Here is a 22,755-nt window from a genome sequence, read left to right as displayed (position 1 = left end):
CAAAGTTCTTGACATTTTCCGTATTGACTGACCTTCATGTCTTAAAGTAATGAGGAACTGTCATTTCTCTTTGCTTATTTGAGCTGTTCTTACCATAATATGGACTTGGTATTTTACCAAGTAGGGCTATCTTCTGTATACCAACCCTACCTTGTCACAACACAACTGATTGGCTCAAACACATTAAGAAGGAAAGAAACTCCATAAATGAACTTTTAACAAGGTACACCTGTTAATTGAAATGCATTCCAGGTGATACCTCATGAAGCTGGTTGAGAAAATGCCAAGAGTGTGCAAAGCTCTCATCAAGGCAAAGGGTGGCTAATTTGAAGAATCTCAAATATAAAATATATTTGGATTTAACACTTTTTTGGTTACAAAATTATTCAATATGTGTTATTTCATAGTTTTTATGTCCTCACTATTATTCTACAATGTAGAAAATAGCAAACAATAAAGAAAAACCGTTGGAGGAGATGTGTCCAAACGTTTGACTGGTACTGTATGTGACTTAGATATTTCTGTATCTAATTTTCAATACATTTGTAAAAATATCTAAAATCATGTTTTCACTTTGTCATTATGGGGTAAAAAAAAAAAAAAAAAATCTACTCCATTTTGAAGTCATTCTATAACAACAAAATATGGAATAGGTTAAGGGGTACTTTCTGAAGCCATTGTACATAGAAAACTACCTAAACATTACATAAACAAAGTCCTGTGAGGAGCGGAGGAGCGGACGCCTTGAAGTGTGTTGGGATATGGCTCAAGTCCTCTGATAGACTGACCTGTGTCTTGGTGTCTCATGGGAAGTCTGCTCTGATTGGCTGGAAGGATCTCCAATTTGACAATGTCAGAGGTTTGGGCCAATAGCTGCGTGGCCTCCATCAGGGAAAGGTGCTCAGTGCTGGTCCCGTCTATAGACAGAATGAGATCACCTATATGCAATGCCCCACACCTGAGAGAAAGAGGGGGTAAGAAAGGGACAGACAGAGAGGGATTTGAAAGGAGAAAAGCTTATCACATTTATTCTAAAGCTTCTCAATTGTCGTGCAAAATACAGTATGGTCTCTTTGGTACTCAAGTAAAAAGTGAGACATTGTTTGTGACAGGTGGCTTGCCTCACCTTTCCACCACACTGGCTTGTTTGATCTTGTCGATGACGATGACCTGTTTGTTCCTGTACACAGCAGTAGCTAGGCTAACACCCAGGCTGGCTGCAGGACACTTCACTATCTCCACCAGTAGGGGGCCAGAGGCCTGCTGCACTGACTCTGAGAGACACAGACATACACAACATTAGGGGGAACATCCATAGTACTGTAACGAATTGACGAGGTCGCTTGGTGTTGGGTTAAGGTTGCGACAGTATAAAGTGATGAAATCCGTGTCTGAGTACTTAGGACATATTGGAAATGTGAGCAAGACAATGGAGCTGATCATGGTTTACAGGAAAAGGAGGGCCGAACAGGCCCTCATTAACATGCACGGGCTGTAGTAGAGTGGGCCGAGAGTTTCAAGTTCCTTAGTGTTCACATCACCAACAAATTATCATGGTCCAAACATACCAAGACAGTCGTGAAGAGGGTACGACAAAACCTTTTCCCCCTCAGGAGACTGAAAAGATTTGGCATGGGTCCCCAGATCTTCAAAATGTTCTACAGCTGCACCATCAAGAGCATCCTGACCGGTTGCATCACTGCCTGGTATGGCAACTGCTCGGCATCGATAAAGCACTAAAGAGGGTAGTGAGAAATGCCAGTACATCACTGGGGCCAAGCTTCCTGCCATCCAGGACCTACACAATAGACGGTGTGAGAGGAAAGCCCTGAAAATTGTCAGAGTCTCCACTCACCCAAGTTATAGACTGTTCTCTCTGCTACCGCACGGCAAATGGTACCGGAGCTCCAAGTCTAGGACCAAAAGGATCCTCAACAGAAAGAAAGGAGGACTCTTCATATAATTGATTAAAATGCCTTTATTAGTATGGCATGTTCAATAGGCTCCTTAACAGCTTCTACCCCCAAGTCATAAGACTGCTGAACATTTAATAAAATCGCCACCGGCCAATTTACATTGACACACACCCCTCCCCTCCTTTTTTTTTACACTGCTGCTACCTGCTGTTTATTATCTATGCACCCCCACCAACATGTACAAATTACCTCAACTAACCTGTACCCCTGCACAATGACTCTCTACCGGTGCCCCTTGTATAGAGCCTCGTTATTGTTATTCTTATTGTGTTACCTTTTATTATACATTTTATTTTAGTCTACTTGGTAAATATTTTCTTAACTCTTCTTGAACTGCACTGTTGGTTAAGGGCTTGTAAGTAAGCATTTCATGGCAAAGTCTACACATGTTGTGTTCGGCACATGTGACAAATAAAGTTTGATTTGATACACATTTACTTTCTCTTATGGTGGAAAAATGCAAGATGATGTTTTAATAGTTTTATTGCATCAAATGGTTGTTTTGCGCAAATGAATAGAGGATTCTTATAACTATTGTGCGTGTGTTCTACTGAGGATGGGCCTCTGGGAAATAACACTGACAGGAGATTTACAATGTCTTTTGGGTGATAAAACCTAAAGAACATTCCAGAGCATGAGTTAATGTTTCCGTTCTATATCGTACCAGGGAGACATGGCTCCAGTATGGAGTTGGGGGCCCAGACACTGGTCTCTACTGTACACAATGAAAACTGTTGATACAGCAGATACTGTCTGCTATGAATTATAGGTGCCTTTCATACTAATCTTAACCTTGTGACCCATTCTATACATCTGTTGTTTGTCATGTAGACTGAAAAGGGTGTGTCTTTGCTATAAAATACCTTTGTATCTTTGTTTCTCGGCGCTCTCAATGAATCATCTGAGGGTGATTCGTCGACCAGCCATCATTAACGTAGAGCAGTCAATCGATTCACTTTATATGTGTGTGTTGTTTTGACCTGCTCCCTTATTAATTTGCGAATAAAGATTTAGTTTAAGCATAACTCTGACTTGTGTGATAAGTTTGTCTCTCCTCATTTGATAGTAAAGAAATGAACCACCACACTCTTCATTATCTCCTCTCTCTAAACTGAAGAACCGATTATTTATTTCTGAGGGCATTTGGTTTGATAATGATGCTCTCCAAATATATTTGAAACAAGGATATTCCCTTTCACCTCAACCCACCTCACTTAACACTCAACTAGGGCAGTACAGAGGTCAATCTGTCTCAGCTGATGGCATATGAGACAACCTATCCAGTGATACAGAGAATCGACAGAGCTAGGGGCTTGCAGGGCAACGGAAACGTCCGCTTGTCTGAGACCTTGTATGGGACTTGCGTACAACCTTGTCCTGCCTGGGGAGTGTCATCATGCCTGGGAAGTGTCATCGTACCAGAGGAGTGTCCCAGACCCGGGCTGACTAACCCAGGCACGACTGTCACTGACTTATAGCTGTACTGAGGGGCATGTGCTGCTTGCCAGATGAAAGTAGTAAAATCATTTTCATATTGGAGGAGAACAGACTGAAGGGCTATTTGACCTTTGACCTCACCAAACGGATGCAATCTCTGTCCTCAACATTCTGTTTCTTCCGAGGGGCTCGCTCTAAAGCAAGAAAGTCTGTCTGTCTGTCTCCGAAAGCACTAGTGTTAATTAGGACTAATTCAGGTATATGAAAGCCCAGATCTCCATTTGCTTTTTAACTTAATTAAGAAGAATAAAATAATTAGACGCAACCCGCAAAATGTATATACAGTGCCTTGCGAAAGTATTCGGCCCCCTTGAACTTTGCGACCTTTTGCCACATTTCAGGCTTCAAACATAAAGATATAAAACTGTATTTTTTTTGAAGAATCAACAACAAGTGGGACACAATCATGAAGTGGAACAACATTTATTGGATATTTCAAACTTTTTTAACAAATCAAAAACTGAAAAATTGGGCGTGCAAAATTATTTCAGCGCCCTTAAGTTAATACTTTGTAGCGCCACCTTTTGCTGCGATTACAGCTGTAAGTCGCTTGGGGTATGTCTCTATCAGTTTTGCACATCGAGAGACTGAATTTTTTTCCCATTCCTCTTTGCAAAACAGCTCGAGCTCAGTGAGGTTGGATGGAGAGCATTTGTATCTCGGACCTGCCTGGTGTGTTCCTTGTTCTTCATGATGCTCTCTGCGCTTTTAACGGACCTCTGAGACTATCACAGTGCAGGTGCATTTATACGGAGACTTGATTACAAACAGGTGGATTGTATTTATCATCATTAGTCATTTAGGTCAACATTGGATCATTCAGAGATCCTCACTGAACTTCTGGAGAGAGTTTGCTGCACTGAAAGTAAAGGGGCTGAATAATTTTGCACGCCCAATTTTTCAGTTTTTGATTTGTTAAAAAAGTTTGAAATATCCAATAAATGTCGTTCCACTTCATGATTGTGTCCCACTTGTTGTTGATTCTTCACAAAAAAATACAGTTTTATATCTTTATGTTTGAAGCCTGAAATGTGGCAAAAGGTCGCAAAGTTCAAGGGGGCCGAATACTTTCGCAAGGCACTGTATGAACCTGCTGTACCATTCATACTCCGTGTTTTTGGAGCTGTGTGAATCCTGGGGTTGCGTCTTGCGCAGACAACACTCTAATACATTCTTGTGGAACTGACACGTTATTTACCCTCAGAGCGATGTTGCCCGGCCTGGGCTGCCGTATTCTCACATATCCCCCCTCTGCCAGGCGTGTGTGTGCTCACCCATGAGGGAGACATCATACTCAATCAGGAACAGGGCTTCCTGGCTACACTGCATCAGCATAGTCAGAGCGTCAGCATGCTTCTCTCGGTGTAAGGGCTTCCCGCCTATGCTCAGCACACGGTCACCAGCCTTCAGTGTGCCCTCTCTGGTAAAGAGATGGGAGGGGGCATTGAAAAAAGAGAGAAAGGAGAGAGAGGAGAGAGAAAGTGTAAATGTAAAGGAGGGCAGTGAATATAGGCACTCAGTCCACACAGGCACATCAGATGGCCATCTTTCTGTTTGCTGTCTCTGGGAAAAAATTACAATTTCAAAAGGAAATAAAGGGGAAGAAGGGGGTGTTTTGTACTCTCTCTGGTAAAAGAGAGATTCTATCTCTGACCTTTCAGGAAATGAACAAACATAATTAATATCAATATATTCTCTCATGGTGTACACTATACTCACCATGTCACTGCTTGCTATACAAAAGTCATGTTGCCCTCAATATTCTGAGAAATCTTGGAACAGTGCAGTACAGCATTCAGTTAGCTAGTCCCTAGCCTTAGGATGAAGCTTGCCCTTTATACTGTGAATGTGGATTTAACATTAATGCATGACTGCATTTCCATAGGTCTTTGAGGCAACATGCATCCCTACATCTTTTCAATAGCATTTGCATTGAAACAAATGGCAAAGGAGCAAGGGTCAGGGTCAGCAAGCTATTAAGATTGCATACAGATCCATACACTGACTGAAATCAAGGCACTCCAGAGCATCTTAAATCACTTACTCAGTGTTATTTCTAGGCATAAGTAAGTCAGTCAGGGTCTCAACTCACTGTTAGTTCGGATAGTAGAATATACAATGTGCAATTTCGAAATTTGGTAATAAATCAGCAGTTTTCCTATTGGTATGTCAGTCACTGACAGGCAGTCAATTAGCCCATGTCAGCTAACATTTTATAGATTGCATGACCGAATTACTGACTGGAAGGCAAGGCACTGGCACAGGGGCCCCATTGATTTTGTTCGTCACGCTCATGGCAAAATGTGTAGAATTGCAGGAAATTTGCTTTAAAACAAACATTTCCTCTCAATCCCATGGCAAAATGTTTAGAACTGCAGGAACATTTGCAATTTCTTCTCTCAACTCCAAATTAAAAGATGGTGCTGCAGTGGATAACGGCCGTTTCATGAGCTCCTGACCAATTCTGCTATTTTGTGTTAATTTATGCTTATCTTAGTTTTTTTACATAATGTCTCCGCCATCTTTTCCTATGATCGAAAAAAGCTTTTGGACATCAGAACAGCGATCACTAATCTTGATTTGGATGAAGAGCTCTACTTCAACAAGTCACAGCTTTCCTGCTTACGACGGACCAGACCCGAATTAATGGGACTTGAAAGAGGAAGTGGCACCGAAAAAGAGGCAGGCTGCCTCCTAACGAGTTTATGTCTGCGCACAAATAGACCGCCATTGCCCTCTGTTCTGCTGGGGAATGTGCAGTTACTGGAGAACAAACTGGATGAACTCCGTTCGAGACTATCCTATCAACAGGACCTGAAGAACTGTAATATTCTTTGCTTCTCAGAGTCTTGGCTGAACAAGGACATGGATAATGTATATCTTGCGTGTTTCTATATGCATCGTCTAGACCGGGCGGCAACCTCGGGTAAAAACTCAAACAGGAGGAACCAGTGTGGTTCAGTATGGAAATGGACCGATAAAGCAGATGCTAAGTTACAGGACAGTTTCACTAGCACAGACTGGAATATGTTCCGTGAGTCACCGGCTTCATACAGTAACTGCATCGACAACGTCGTCCCCACAGTGACCATACGTACATAACCCAACCACAAGCCTTGGATTACAGGCAACATCTGCACTGAGCTAAAGGCTAGAGCTGCCTCTTTCAAAGAGCGGGACACTAATCTGGACGCTTATAAGAAATCGCACTACGACGAGCCATCAAAACAGGCAAAGATTAAATCCTACTACGCCGGCTCTGATTCTCGTCGGATGTGGCATGGCTTGCAAACTACCACAGATTACAAAGGGAAACCCAGCTGCGAGCCTACCAGACAAGCTAAATACCAATGCTCACTTCGAGGCAAACACTGAATCATGCATGAGATCACCAGCTGTTCCGACGACTGTGTGATCTCGCTCTTCGTAGCCGATATGAGTAAGACCTTTAAATAGGTTAACATTCACAAGGCCGCAGGGCCAGACGGATTACCAGGATGCATACTCAGAGCATGCGCTGATCAAGGACATCAATCACCCGAGCCACTGCCTGTTCACCCCGCTATTATCCAGAAGGCGAGGTCAGTACAGGTGCATCAAAGCTGGGACCGAGAGATTGAAAAACAGCTTCTATCTCAAGGCCATCAGACTGCTAAATAGCCATCTCCAGCACATCAGAGGCTGCTGCCTGTAGACATAGATTAGGAATCAATGGACACTTTATAGAAATGAAACACGAGCCACTTTAATAATGTCTCTGTATCTAGCATTACTCATCTCATATGTATAAACTGTACTCTATACTATTCTACTGTATCTTAGTCACTTTAATTGTTTGTAAATATTGCATGCCCCATTCTCATATGTATATACTGTACTCTATACTATGCCACTGTATCTTAGTCCAATGCCGCTCTGACATACATGTATATACATATATTCTTAATCCATTCCTTAATTAGATTTACGTTTATTTTGGGTAGAAGTTGTAAAACTGTTAGATATTACTTGATAGATATTACTGCACTGTCGGAGCAAGAAGCACAAGCATTTCACTACACCCGCAGTAGCATCTGCTAAACACGTGTATGTGACCAATAACATTTCATTTGATCATCTTCTTCACTGACATTTTCCATCTCTCCCTGATCCCAGTCTGTAATACCTACAGTACATGTTTGAACATAATAAAATAATAAATATAAATAAAATAAGAATAATAAAATACCAAACGTTTCAAGCAGACTACCATAGTCGCTGTGCCCAAGAAGGTAAGGTAACCTGTCTAAATGACTATCGCCCGTAGCACTCACATATGTAGCCATGAAATGCTTTTAAAGGCTGGTCATGGCTCACATCAACACCATCATTAAGTAAGATCAGAGACCTGGCAGTGTGGTGCCAGGACAACAACCTTTCCCTCAACTTCAGCAAGACAAAGTAGCTGATAGTGGACTACAGGAAACGGCGGGCTGAGCACGCCCCCATCCAGATCGGTGGGTTTGTTGTGGAGCGGGTCGAGAGCTTCAAGTTCCTCATGTCCACATGACTAAGGATTTTTATTTTATTTTCTTATAAAACAAATTATTATTATTATTGTATTGAATATCCGAAACATACAATGTTGTTGCAGTGAAGACGCTCAACAACTACACCAAACCAGTCATCCAACAGACTCCCATTCAGAGTGACACACAGAAGCATCCAGGGTCAATGCCCTGCTCAAGGACACGTTGACAGATCTCCCACCAGGCCAAAAAACATGAACCAGAACCCTCCAAGATCCCCCACAGTTCCCTAATAGCTGCCTCTCAACCATTTGAAACCCCTCCCGCAGTCCACCACCCCCCAAGAAGAAAAATTCTCCACCCCAAGAACCCCACAAAGCACCAACAACCAAGAGAATGAATTAAAGGGAAAAAAGAAAAAGACAGAAGAAAACAGCAAACAACAAAAGCAAAAAAAATTGTTAAAAATAAAAAATAAAATAAAAATAAGGACATCAAGGACGACTAAAATCAGAACAGCAAAGCCAAATGTACAATATATGTTTGTGTGCATGTCTGGCACTATTACATGTATGTGTGTGTGTTCTTGTACAGTGCCTTGCGAAAGTATTCGGCCCCCTTGAACTTTGCGACGTTTTGCCACATTTCAGGCTTCAAACATAAAGATATAAAACTGTATTTTTTTGTGAAGAATCAACAACAAGTGGGACACAATCATGAAGTGGAACGACATTTATTGGATATTTCAAACTTTTTTAACAAATCAAAAACTGAAAAATTGGGCGTGCAAAATTATTCAGCCCCCTTAAGTTAATACTTTGTAGCGCCACCTTTTGCTGCGATTACAGCTGTAAGTCGCTTGGGGTATGTCTCTATCGGTTTTGCACATCGAGAGACTGACATTTTTTCCCATTCCTCCTTGCAAAACAGCTCGAGCTCAGTGAGGTTGGATGGAGAGCATTTGTGAACAGCAGTTTTCAGTTCTTTCCACAGATTCTCGATTGGATTCAGGTCTGGACTTTGACTTGGCCATTCTAAAACCTGGATATGTTTATTTTTGAACCATTCCATTGTAGATTTTGCTTTATGTTTTGGATCATTGTCTTGTTGGAAGACAAATCTCCGTCCCAGTCTCAGGTCTTTTGCAGACTCCATCAGGTTTTCTTCCAGAATGGTCCTGTATTTGGCTCCATCCATCTTCCCATCAATTTTAACCATCTTCCCTGTCCCTGCTGAAGAAAGGCAGGCCCAAACCATGATGCTGCCACCACCATGTTTGACAGTGGGGATGGGTGTGTTCAGGGTGATGAGCTGTGTTGCTTTTACGCCAAACATAACGTTTTGCATTGTTGCCAAAAAGTTCAATTTTGGTTTCATCTGACCAGAGCACCTTCTTCCACATGTTTGGTGTGTCTTCCAGGTGGCTTGTGGCAAACTTTAAACAACACTTTTTATGGATATCTTTAAGAAATGGCTTTCTTCTTGCCACTCTTCCATAAAGGCCAGATTTGTGCAATATACGACTGATTGTTGTCCTATGGACAGAGTCTCCCACCTCAGCTGTAGAACTCTGCAGTTCATCCAGAGTGATCATGGGCCTCTTGGCTGCATATCTGATCAGTCTTCTCCTTGTATGAGCTGAAAGTTTAGAGGGACGGCCAGGTCTTGGTAGATTTGCAGTGGTCTGATACTCCTTCCATTTCATTATTATCGCTTGCACAGTGCTCCTTGGGATGTTTAAAGCTTGGGAAATATTTTTGTATCCAAATCCGGCTTTAAACTTCTTCACAACAGTATCTCGGACCTGCCTGGTGTGTTCCTTGTTCTTCATGATGCTCTCTGCGCTTTTAATGGACCTCTGAGACTATCACAGTGCAGGTGCATTTATAGACTTAGACTTGATTACACACAGGTGGATTGTATTTATCATCATTAGTCATTTAGGTCAACATTGGATCATTCAGAGATCCTCACTGAACTTCTGGAGAGAGTTTGCTGCACTGAAAGTAAAGGGGCTGAATAATTTTGCACGCCCAATTTTTCAGTTTTTGATTTGTTAAAAAAGTTTGAAATATCCAATAAATTTCGTTCCACTTCATGATTGTGTCCACTTGTTGTTGATTCTTCACAAAAAAATACAGTTTTATATCTTTATGTTTGAAGCCTGAAATGTGGCAAAAGGTCGCAAAGTTCAAGGGGGCCGAATACTTTTGCAAGACACTGTATTTACCTCACCATGGTTGCAGGATCATGTCTATTTTTACAAGTTTTCTATTGAAATTTATTGTGGAGAGCTTATTTATATATTTTGTGATATGAATACCAAGTATGTCTACTTCACCATCAGCCCATTTTATAGGTAAACTGCAAAGTAATGTTAGTTGTATTTTTTAAAGATCCAATACGTAATATTGTACACTTATCATAATTAGGTTTTAGTCCAGAGAGCACAGAAAAGTTATCTAGATCTTCAATGAGACATTGCAGGAATCTAGCTTGTGGACTTAATATAAAACTTGAGTCATCGGCACCTTTGTTTTAAGCCTTGGATTTCTAATCCTCTAATGTTGTTGTTGGATCTGATTTTATTTGCTAGCATTTCGATGGCCATAACGAATAGATATGGTGACAGTGGACACCCTTGTTTAACTCTTGACAATTCAAAACTCTGAGAAGTAGCCGTTATTTACTATTTTACACCTGGGGCTGCTATACATTATTTTTTACCCATTTTATAAGAGAATCACCAACATTTTTAAAAATCATACTTTATCAAATGCCTTTTCAAAATCCGTCATAAATACCAGGCCTGGCTTCTTAGATGTTTCATGATGTTCTATTATTTCTAGTAGTCGTATATTATGTCCAATGTATCGTCCATGTAAAAAACCTGTCTGATCAGGATGAACAATACCTGGTGAAACCCTTTTAATTCTAGGTGCTATGCATTTTGCATCACAACTTTGAAGTGTAAGGGGCCTCCAAATGTTTTTTTTTGTTACAGACTGGGTCTTTATATTTGCCATCTGGGTCTTGTTTTAATAATAGAGAAATCAGACCTTCCTGCGGAGTACCTGACAAACCATTTCTATAGGAGTAGTTAAAACAACCTAGCAATGGCGCTTTTAATATACAATACTTATTTTCCACCATAATTTACAAATAAATTCATAAAAAATCCTACAATGTGATTTTCTGGATTTTTTTTCTCATTTTGTCTGTCATAGTTGAAGTGTACCTATGATGAAAATTACAGGCCTATCTCATCTTTTTAAGTAGGAGAACTTGCACAATTGGTGTCTGACTAAATACTTTTTTGCCCCACTGTATAAACTTATAGACAAATAAATAAAAAAGATAGACAAACAATAAACATATTAAATTATAAAACTGTTCGACAAGAGAGTGTGACACAGCACAGGCAATGACAAAGATCATTAGCACCATTAGTACCAGCATTAGAAGTCACTACAATAATATACAGCTCTGGGAAAAATTAAGAGACCAGTCCAAATTAAGAGACCAGTCCAAATTAAGAGACCATTCTTAATGTTTTCCAGAGCTGTATTAATGTAGCCTACTGATACACTAATGATAGTGAGTATGATAATATAGTATTTTCTTTACAAAGGAAGCAGCAGCAGCACTAGAAAGGTGGAGAAGGAAGCAGCAGCAGCACTAGAAAGGTGGAGAAGGAAGCAGCAGCAGCACTAGAAAGGTGGAGAAGGAAGTAGCAGCAGCACTAGAGAGGTGGAGAAGGAAGCAGCAGCAGCACTAGAAAGGTGGAGAAGGAAGCAGCAGCAGCACTAGAAAGGTGGAGAAGGAAGCAGCAGCAGCACTAGAGAGGTGGAGAAGGAAGCAGCAGCAGCACTAGAGAGGTGGAGAAGGAAGCAGCAGCAGCACTAGAGAGGTGGAGAAGGAAGCAGCACTAGAGCTTCAGGTGCTCCTGCTGAACTGGAGACGGTGGTCAGTTCAGAGTCAGACTCAGAGCAGGAACCTTCAGGTACAACTTCAGAGCACAAACCTAAACATGCAGGCTATGATTTTAGATCAGTATGTGCTTTATTTATGAGATTATCAGTAGGACTGTAATCGGGGGACATACAATCGATGACTGCACAAGTAATACAAGTTTAAATTGAGGTTATCTACAATGTTAATCTCATTCTGCAGAGCAACCAGATGTGCAGAGAGAGAGAGGTTCAGAGCCCAGTACAGGGAAAATAGAAAGGGACAGCGAAAGCACTGAAAATACATTTGATTATTTTTCCCGTCCTCAGTCCAAGGACTTTGACTTATTTGTTCAGTACCACCCAAAACAAACCCCTCAAAAGAGTTATTCCCAATGTATTCCACTCCAAAGACGTCACAAACAGACTGACATATAATGAAGTAACTCACACCTTGTTCTGCTCAGTATGTCTTGCATTTGCAAAACCTTCAACCAGTGATAGGGCATTTGTCAAAGGAGGCATGCAGGCCTGAAAACATGCCCATCAGAGAGTACAGGAACATGAGAGAAGCAAGACCCATAGAGAAAGTTCAGAAGCCTTTTTCCTCAGAGCCAGCAAAGCAGACATCCGTACCCTTCTGAGTGATAAGCAAATGTCAGTTCAACGAGACCAGGCCAGAAAGAGGAAACAAGTTATGGAACGTGTGATTGATGTATTTAAAGTTCTTGGTAAATGTGGGTTTAGCTACAGAGAACACAGACACAAAGCTGCATATAACTTGGAAAACATGGCCATCAATCATGGCAAATTTCTTGAGCTTATATTGTTGCTAAGCAAATATGACGTCTGCCTACAAGAGCATGTTAGTGATTGCATTGAGAAGAGCAAGAAGCAGATGGGAAGTAAAGGAAGAGGGTCCTTGGTAACTATGACGTCCAAAACAACAGCAAATAAAGTAATTGAAGTCATCAGAATGTTGATTCAGCAGACAATTGCTGTTGAATTGAGAAAGGCAGGGATGTTCTCAATACAAATTAACATAACACAGGATTTAACATCCAAAGACCAGTGTGCAGTAGGTCTGTGATATGTCACTGATGTTGTCCATGTGAGACTCATTGCGGTCATTGTGAGTCATCGACTGGACAGTACTTTGTGGACCTTGTGAAACAGACCCTTGAAGATGGACATAGATATCAAACAGTGTGTTGGTAATGCAACAGACGGAGCAGCTAATATGCAGGGACTGTACAGGGGCTTCTCTGCGTCTCTCACAGGAGAGTCTCCTAACCAAGTACACATAAGGTGTTACTCACATGTCCTCAACCTTGTGCTAACCTACACCACTGGGGTTGTTATGGCAAGTGAATCCCTTTCCTCACTACTGAATGACATTACAGTGTTCGTTCGAGATTCCTACAAGCACAGGAAGCTATGGGAGGAAACCAGTGAGGACAGGAGACACAGACGGCTTGATGTAATTGGTGAAACACGCTGGTGGGCCAAAGACGAGGCCTTGAGGAATGTATATTGAAGCTTTGCAAAGCCTGACCGTGCACTTTACGCGGATGTGGTCATCACTATGGAAAGAATTGAACAGGATGTGACCATAAAACCTGCCATCCGAAGCAAGGCCCAAGGGTACAAGGATGCTCTCCTAAAGTATGAAACCATACTTACAGCTGAGGTTTTTCTCAGCATTTTTGAGCAGACGTCCCCTCTCTCTAAATACTTGCAAACAAGTGGCATGGATATTGTAACAGCACCGCACTTGGTGACGGGAACGGAGGATAACCTGAGAGTGTGGGTGTGAAGAGGGCAGCAGACGACTTTGTTGAGTGGGCCAATGGCATTCTGGAAGAGCAGCAGGACTGTGATGCCGAAGCTCAGACTGCTCTCCCAGAGAAGAGAACAACAACAGGAAAAAGAAGAGAAAACCAGGTGAGTTGGAAGAAGACGAGCCCATTGCTAATGCAGACATGGATTACAAAATCAAGATCCACAATGTGGTACTGGACACTGTTGTTGAAAGTATTCACCGCCGTTATGCAGCAAATGTAGCGCTGTGTGCAGATGTCTCCTGCATGAATCCAAAGCATTTTCCTGAGATCAGAGAAAAGGCCCTTCCAAAGACAGCCATGAAGGAGCTCAGCAAATGCTTCCTGGAAATTGATGAACGTGCCACTGTTGAGGCATTCAGCCTTGCACAACAGTGGGAAAGACTGAAACAGTCAGCATTGGAGGAGTACAACACCAGGTCTGCCACCGCCAGTGATGAAGGCTTTGAGGATCCGGATGAAAGTTTGGAGTTGGTGAGCAGAAGTTGTTCCACATGTAAAAACTGCCCGATATGCTGCTACCTTCTCCTGTCTCAGTACAATCTGCTCACAGATGCTTATCACATGATTGATTTGGGCCACAAGCTCCACCTTACCCTATCCATTACTCAGATGGCTTGTGAGAGGACCTTCTCCACCCTGAAATTCATGAAGAACCGCCTAAGAATCTCCCTCACTCAAGAGAACCTTGAAGCGTTCCTTTTGATGGCAACAGAGAAGGAGATTCTTATGGGACTTGACAAAGATGACATCATTGACAAGATGGCAGAGAGCAGTGAGTTAGCACGCCGCCTACTGGTTTACTAGTGGTAATTACTTCCTGGTTACTCTGAAGTTGCTATGCTATGACTCTTCCTTGACAGGCTGACAAGGGTGAAAGAACATTTGCTGTGAGTTAAAGCTTTTGTACAGAGGCATGTTTTTTGGACTTTCATATTATACTTGCAGTTATGAAGCCAATGTTCAATTTCATTGACTCGGTGTATAGAAGTGTTTATTTTTGTGCTGTTTGCTTTATGGACACAAGTGAGTGAACACTGTAATCTAAACATTTTTGTAGAGGAGTGCTTTTTCGACTTTTGTATTATACTTACATTGTTGTAGCTTATGTTCAAGTTCAGTGGATGTGTGTGTGTGAAGTTGTTTGATACTTTTGATATGCTTGAACATAAAGATAATAATTTGAACATTTGAGCTAACTCTGTATATCTCATTCTCTTTTTAAAAGGTGTAGGCTAATTGTTTTGTGTGTCTAGCCTTGTACATTTGTATGTGCTATGATTGGTTTATTCTTAGTGAGTTTTTGAGGGTGCATCCATAGCCATAGCATACCTTGAGAACTCAGTGTTCAGATAGGCTACTTGTTGGTCAGTTCCAAATGTTTGTATTTTGTAATGTGGATAACTTTCATCCCAGATGAACAAAGTGGCCAAATGTAAAACTAGTTTGGTACCTGTTACACAACAAACAGGGTTAGCCTACAAAATTAGCTGTCTGGAGGTTTGCGTGAACAGGGTGGCCTGGGAAGGAGTCAAATTCTCGGCCTGAATTATTGTTTCAGTCCATCCCTGACCTCCTCACACAACTTTTCCAGTGTTGCATGGATTCCAGCCAGAACACTAGCCTCAACTTTAATGGTAAGTCAATCGTCCGTGTCTGTAGATTAATCTGTTTTTCTTAATTTTGTCGGGTTAAAGGTAGTCGAATCTTTCCATGATGGAGTATGTTGCTCCTCCATAGTGTAAAGCTGTTGATACTAGTCAATTTCCCTCAGGATCTCCTTAGTATCCAGGTTGGCTCGTTATTGCAACCAGTTGTTTTACGAAAACGATAACAATGAGTCTTTCCCACGATGAAAACAGGTGTCTCTAGTACAGCCAGCTAGCACTTGCATAATCCACACAAAAAAATGGAACACAAACTTGCAGTCCCAGCCGTAAAGGCTAACCGCGGCGTGGAATCCTTAGCAACAAAACTCTCGTTCTGATTAAAATCGATTTAATAAAATAATTTTATATCAACTACAAACCGAGTGTAGACAGTACAATGTTCTTTTGTGCTCTGACAACGTATCTGATGACGTAAACCTGTGACTAATGTCATGACGTGGCCCTCTTTGGGTATAGCGCCTTCCCTCTCTCTCTCTCGCCTACACTCAGGCTGCTGTTATCTCAGGTCGTAAATTCCTGGAGGAGACTCTCTTCCTCATGGCCAGACAGTATATAGAGAGAAAAGGTTTCACAGGAGAACAAAGGAATTTCTTCCACATCACAGAACTTGAGAACTGAACAATATTCATGTTCTGGAGAATGTATAAACAGTCGGTGAAGTAGCCAGCTACAAACTGGTCCATTTTGATACATTTTGTGAAACTCATGATAGACGATACAGCCACATTACCATAACCCTGTTTATACAAGAGTCTCAGTTATGAGTCTTACATCTAATTGTTGTATAAAATGAATGAGTAAAGATGAAACTATTTGTGAATTTATGTAATGTGATTTTAAACTGTTTAATGAAAGGGAACCCTTTAAAGTTAACTAAGTCATTGGCCCGCCCCATGAGCACAGACATTGATCTGGCGTCATGGGACAGCCTTTTTCTGCTATTCCAAATATAACCCCCACCTTGGGAATTTATCTTCAGACCATGCTTCTCTCAATTACGAGAGGGCTAAGGTTTGAGTAGAGACCAGCTTACCTCGATAACCACGAGAGGGCTAAGGTTTCAGACCAGTACGTCATCACAGAGGGAGTTAAGGTTTGAGTAGATTGCTGAATCTCTTAACCATATCACGTGGTTAAACTCTGACTATCGACACAGACAGATTTTTTTTTTATTTCATACTAATTACTAGTCTGCAGCTAGGAATTTGGTACGATTGAACGCAAAGACCGACAACCGCCGAAACATCTATTCTATAACAACATTGCTGAATGTTACTCTGAACTATCCATTCTAACCATGGCAGAGAGAAAGAGACAAATGAGTGAGCGTTCATGTGCAAAGCATTTCAATTGTTATAATTATCAACTTTGTAGTGTCTTATCTCAGTCGACCCCCACTTCCCTTTTGTCCACCAAGCCGCGATACCGGTTTATCCCACTAGGGAAACTCCGTTATCATTTCCTTTATTTGTTTGTGCATTTCTGTGTTTATTTAGTTAGTTAATAAATAAATAAATGATTGAGAATTGATGTATGGATGACTCATAGTGAAGACTGCGTTCGTGCAGTCTGAATATTTTCCCTGGTGCCCCGACTTCCTAGTTAATTACATCTACTTGATTAGTTAATCACATAATAATAATAATTACAGAGAATTGATTTGATAAACTAAACAGTCTTCAGTTTAATGATGCCAAAGACATGACACTAAGGAATTAACATGGTCCACACACACCAACTGTGAAAAAGGCACGACAACGCCTATTCCCCCTCAGGAGGGTGAAAATATTTGTTATGGACTTTCATATCCTCAAAAAGTTAAACAGCTGCACCATTGAGAGCATCTTAACTGGATAGCCACCCCTTGGTATGGCAACTGCTTGGCATCCGATCACAAGGCACTACAGAGGGTAGTGCGTATGGCCCAGTACATCACTGGGGTCAAGCTCCCTGCCATCAATGACCTCTATATCAGGCAGTATCAGAGAAAGACCCCAAAGAATGCACCAAGTCTGGAACCAACAGGATCATGAACAGCTTCTACCCCCAAGCCATGAGACAAAATAGTTAACCAAATAGCTACTCAGACTATTTGAATTGATGCTCCCCTTTGCACTAATTATTTTGACTCATCACATACGCTGCTCCTACTGCTTATTATCTATCCTGTTGCCTATTCACTTTACCCCTACCTATATATACACACATATCTACCTCAATTACCTCGTACCCCTGGACATCGACTCGGTACTGGTACACAGTGTACAGTTGAAGTCAGAAGTTTACATACACCTTAGCCAAATACATTTAAACTCAGTTTTGAACAATTCCTGACATTTAATCCTTATAAAAAAAAAAAGTCCCTGTTTTAGGTCAGTTAGGATCACCACTTTATTTTAAGAATGTGAAAGGTCAGAATAGTAGGACTCGTTTTACTGTAGATATAGATACTTTTGTAGCTGTTTCCTCCATCATCTTCACAAGGTCCTTTGCTGTTGTTCGGGGATTGATTTTCACTTTTCGCACCAAGGTACGTTCAACTCTAGGAGACAGAATGCGTCTCTTTCCTGAGCGGTGTGACGGCTGCATGGTCCCATGGTGTTATTACTTGCGTACTATTGTTTGTTCAGGCGTTTGGAAATTGCTCCCAAGGATGACTTGTGGAGGTCTACAATTTTTGAGCTGATTTCTTTTGATTTTCCCATGATGTCAAGCAAAGGAGCACTGAGTTTGAAGGTAGGCCTTGAAATACATCAACAGGTACACCTCATTTGAATCAAATGATGTCAATTAGCCTATCAGAAGCTTCTAAAGACATGACATTGTTTTCTGGAATTTTCCAAGCTGTTTAAAGGCACAGTCAACTTAGTGTATGTAAACTTCTGACCCACTGGAATTGTGATACAGTGAATTATAAGCGAAATAAACAATTGTTGGAAAAATGACTTGTGTCATGCACAAAGTAGATGTCCTAACCGACTTGCCAAAACTATAGTTTGTTGACAAGAAATGTGTGGAGTGGTTGAAAAACGAGTGTTAATGACTCTCACAACTCACTTGCAAACAATTTAGGGGTTCCCCTCTTGGTGGCGCAGAGAAAAAGGTGAAGCTTTACAGGGCATTTTCTGCAATTCTACACATTTAGCCATTTTAGCAGTTTTAAAACACATTTCATGTGATTCACATTTCAAATAAATAAAATATTATTTCTCAAATGCTTGGTAAACAACAGGTGTAAACTCACAGTGAAATGTTTACTTACGAGCTATATACAGTTGAAGTCAGAAGTTTACATACACTTCTGACTTAAACTGTATATAGCCAAGTTATTGTTACTCGTGCATTAATTCCTTGTGTTATTGTTTGTATAATGCTTTTCTCTGCACTGTTGGGAAGGGCTCGTAAGTAAACATTTCACTGTGAGTTTACACCTGTTGTTTACCAAGCATTTGAGAAATAATATTTTATTTATTTGAAATGTGAATCACATGAAATGTGTTTTAAAACTGCTAAAATGGCTAAATGTGTAGAATTGCAGAAAATGCCCTGTAAAGCTTCACCTTTTTCTCTGCGCCACCAAGAGGGGAACCCCTAAATTGTTTGCCAGTGAGTTGTGAGAGGCCCCCAACAAAATCTTGCTTAGAGCCCCCAAAATGATAGAAACATCCTTGCGCTTACTAATGTGAAATACTCATGAGGGTATAAGCATGTGTGCACGCACACAGTCTTATCTCTTCTGCATGTCTTTACCGATCAGCTGGACCCCCATGCCGTACGTAGGTCACTACCAGAGGACGAGACCTGTGCCAGTCTTCATGGAACCCTCCTAGAACAACAGAACACAAACCAGCTCTAGCGCAATCTTTCATCCTTTCCCACCCTTTAATACACATTCTAACAGACTTGATGATGCCCACCTCTCATGACGAATCCAAAGCTGTTGCCCTCCTTGTATAGGCACACCTCTATAGTCTTAGCTATAACACTTGTGGGAGTGTTCTGGACTGAAAACAGAGAGGGAAAGAAGTTCAGAGTTTAGACACAATAACAGAATCAGACCAACACCATCTTAGGACACAAACCCAATCACCATTGCAAAAACACAGTGGCATGAAGGTTTTATCCACCTTTAAAATAATGGAACATTGTAAGATAGTGTTAACTGCAACCCACTCACTGCCAGAGGTACAACCTATTGCTGGGTAGCTGTTTTGGAGGTTGAATCCTTATAAGTCACCACTGGATCATCCGGTGGAGGTTGGTGAAGGGAGGACGGCTCATGGCTAGAATAAATTGAAATTTATCGAAGACATAAAACCCATCCCACGTTCCATTTTGGCCATTATAATGAGCACGTCCTCCAATTGAAAATGAAACCAGCCTCCAATGGGATAATCAATTATTTATTATTACTATTATTTTTGGGTCACAGTCCAGAAATAGATGAGCTAGTACTGTACTGGAATAACGTCCGATGGTAAGAATACAACAACAGAGAGAACTGGAGGCTTTTCAGCCAAGAACAAAATCAAGATATGTTGACCTGATCTGCAATATCGTATATGTAATTTTAAATGCAAAGACATGGACATAACATAACTACTAACAGCAGCCCAGAGGCAGGCCTACACACTAGAAGTGCTCGTACCAAAAGGAGGTAGTTCGTAATCCACTTCCAGAACCACACGCTCTCCTATGTTCTTCAGCAGGCTGATGATCTCATCGTGGCGGAGCTTGGACAGGTTGATGCCGTTCACTGACTTGATGTAGTCTCCCACATTCAGCTGGTCACTCCTGTGCAGACAGGAGGATGGATTAACAATTGAAAATGTTGGTTGATGAGTAGGGCCAGGAGTTTTCCTGACCATGTCACTTATAGCCAGGAATAACTCTGGGTTGGGTCACATGCTTTGGAAAAACTCCTGGCCCTACTCATAACGATACTCTCAAAACAACATCTCACATCTCGTATTTTCATCTTTGCCCTGTCATGAACACTGTTTGGCACCTTTGTAACATATTTGTAACACAAGCTATATTCATGTAAATCGTTGCTATTGCGATGGACAAGAAGAACGGGTGCTAAGAAGTAGTGCTAAACATTCTCCAGTCAGACAGAGAAAAGGAGAGAGATGTTGCACATGGTGTCTCTCATGTGACATTGTGTGTCAACATGAAGCTCATTTAGATGCTATTTAAATAGATGTACTGCTCTGCTACACCTCTGGGCTACTGACAATTGCTACAGTGATGCAGGACACACACATCCGCATCAGTTAACCAAACACGGTCATACGTTCTCATCTCAACATAGATATACGCTGAGTGTAAAAAAACATTAGGAAGACCTTCCTAATATTTAGTTGGACCCTCTTTTGCCATCAGAACAGCGTCAATTCGTCGGGGCATGGACTCTACAAGGTGTCAAAAGCGTTCCACAGGGATGCTAGGCCATGTTGACTCCAATGCTTCTCACAGTTGTGTAAGGTAGGCTGGATGTGCTTTGGGTGGTGGACCATTCTTGATATATCCGGGAAACTGATGAGCGTGAAAAACCCAGCAGTGTTGTAGTTCTTGATACACTCAAACCGGTGTGCCTGGCACCTACTACCATACCCTGTTCAAAGGACACTTACAGTGCATTCGGAAAGTATTCAGACCCCTGGATTTTTTACACATTTTGTGTAAAGCCTTATTCTAAAATGGATAACAAACAAAAAAATCCCCAATCTACACACATTACCCCATAATGACAAAGCAAAAATGGATTTTCACAAAATGAAATTAAAAACTGATATTACATTTACATAAGTATTCAGACCCTTCAATCAGTACATTGCTAAAGCGCCTTTGGGAGTGATTAAAGCCTTGAGTCTTCTTGAGTACAAGCTTGGCACACCTGTATTTCGGGTAGTTTCTCCCATTCTTCTTTGCAGATCCTCTCAAGCTCTGTCAGACTGGATGGAGAGCGTCGCTGCGCAGCTATTTTCAGTTCTCTCCAGAGATGTTAGATCGGGTTCAAGTCCGGGCCACTCGAGGACATTGAGACTTGTCCCGAAGCCACTCCTGCATTGTCTTGGCTGTGTGCTTAGGGTCGTTGTCATGTTGGAAGGTGAACCTTCGCCCCAGTCTGAATTCCTGAGTGCTCTGTAGAAGGTTTTCATCAAGGATCTCTCTGTACTTTGCTTCGTTAATCTTTCCCTCGGTCCTGACTATTCTCCAAGTCCCTGCTGCTGAAAAACATCCCCACAGCAGAGATGCCGCCACCACCATGCTTCACCGTAGGGTTTCCTCCAGACGTGACTCTTGGCATTCAGGCCAAAGAGTTCAATCTTTGTTTCATCAGACCAGAGAATCTTGTTTCACATAGTCTGATTGTCCTTTAGGTGCCTTTTGGCATACTCCAAGCGGGCTGTCATGTGTCTTTTGCTAAGGACTGGCTTCTGTCTGGCCACTCTACCATAAAGGCCTGATTGGTGGAGTGCTGCAGAGATGGTTGTCCTTCTGGAAGGTTCTCCCATCTCCACAGAGGAACTCTGGAGCGCTGTCAGAGTGACCATCGGGTTCTTGGTAACCTCCATGACCAAGGCCTTTGTCCCCGATTGCTCAGTTTGGCCGGGCGGCCAGCTCTAGGTACATACTTGGTGGTTCCAAACTTCTTCCATTTAAGAATGATGGCCACTGTGTTCTTGGGGACCTTCAATGCTGCAGACATGTTTTGTTACCCTTCCCAAGATCTTTGCCTCGACACAATCCTGTCTCTGACCTCAACGGACAATTTCTTTGACCTCATGGTTTTTGCTCTGAGATGCACTGTCAACTGTGGTACCTTTATACAGACTGGTGTGTGCCTTTCCAAATCATGACCAATCAATAGAATTGACCACAGGTGCAGTCCAACCAAGATGTAAAAACATCTCAAGGATGATCAATGGAATCAGGATGCACCTGAGTTCAATTACGAGTCTCAGAGCAAAGCGTCTGAATACTTATGTAAATAAGTTATTTCTGTTTTTATTTTTAAGAAATTAGCAAAAATGTCTAAAAACCTGTTTTTGTCATTACGGGGTATTGTGTGTAGATTGATGAGCAAAAACAATTTGTATCAATTTTAGAAAAAGTCTAACATAGCAATATATGTCTGAATACTCCCGAATAAACTGTAAATATTATTTCTTGCCCGTTCACTTTTATGAATGGCGCACATACACAAACCATGTCTCTATTAAAAATCCTCCTCCAACCCTTCATCTACACTGATTGAAGTGGATTTAAGTGACAACAATAAGGGAACATAGATTTCAAGCTGATTC

The 22,755-nt window shown here is 41.5% G+C and overlaps 1 protein-coding gene across 2 annotated transcripts in view; it reads right to left on the bottom strand.

Moving 5' to 3' along the window:
• The window catches only part of LOC110531951 (glutamate receptor-interacting protein 2), a 70,803-nt gene that overhangs the window by 34,439 nt on the left and 13,609 nt on the right, over nucleotides 1-22,755 (bottom strand). For both annotated transcript variants that reach the window (XM_021615495.2, XM_021615497.2), the window contains exons 4-9: nucleotides 20,091-20,236; nucleotides 19,360-19,446; nucleotides 19,193-19,268; nucleotides 4,748-4,893; nucleotides 1,127-1,274; nucleotides 789-958 (exon numbers count right to left, since the gene is read on the bottom strand). In XM_021615495.2, coding sequence (XP_021471170.1) covers nucleotides 789-958; nucleotides 1,127-1,274; nucleotides 4,748-4,893; nucleotides 19,193-19,268; nucleotides 19,360-19,446; nucleotides 20,091-20,236 — 773 coding nt within the window. The remainder of the gene's footprint in view (nucleotides 1-788; nucleotides 959-1,126; nucleotides 1,275-4,747; nucleotides 4,894-19,192; nucleotides 19,269-19,359; nucleotides 19,447-20,090; nucleotides 20,237-22,755) is intronic.

The sequence above is a fragment of the Oncorhynchus mykiss genome, chromosome 9, assembly GCF_013265735.2.
Source record: "Oncorhynchus mykiss isolate Arlee chromosome 9, USDA_OmykA_1.1, whole genome shotgun sequence".
NCBI lineage: Eukaryota > Metazoa > Chordata > Actinopteri > Salmoniformes > Salmonidae > Oncorhynchus > Oncorhynchus mykiss.
The sequence above is the reverse complement of the archived record's forward strand: the minus strand, read 5'-3'. Positions and strand labels throughout refer to the sequence as shown.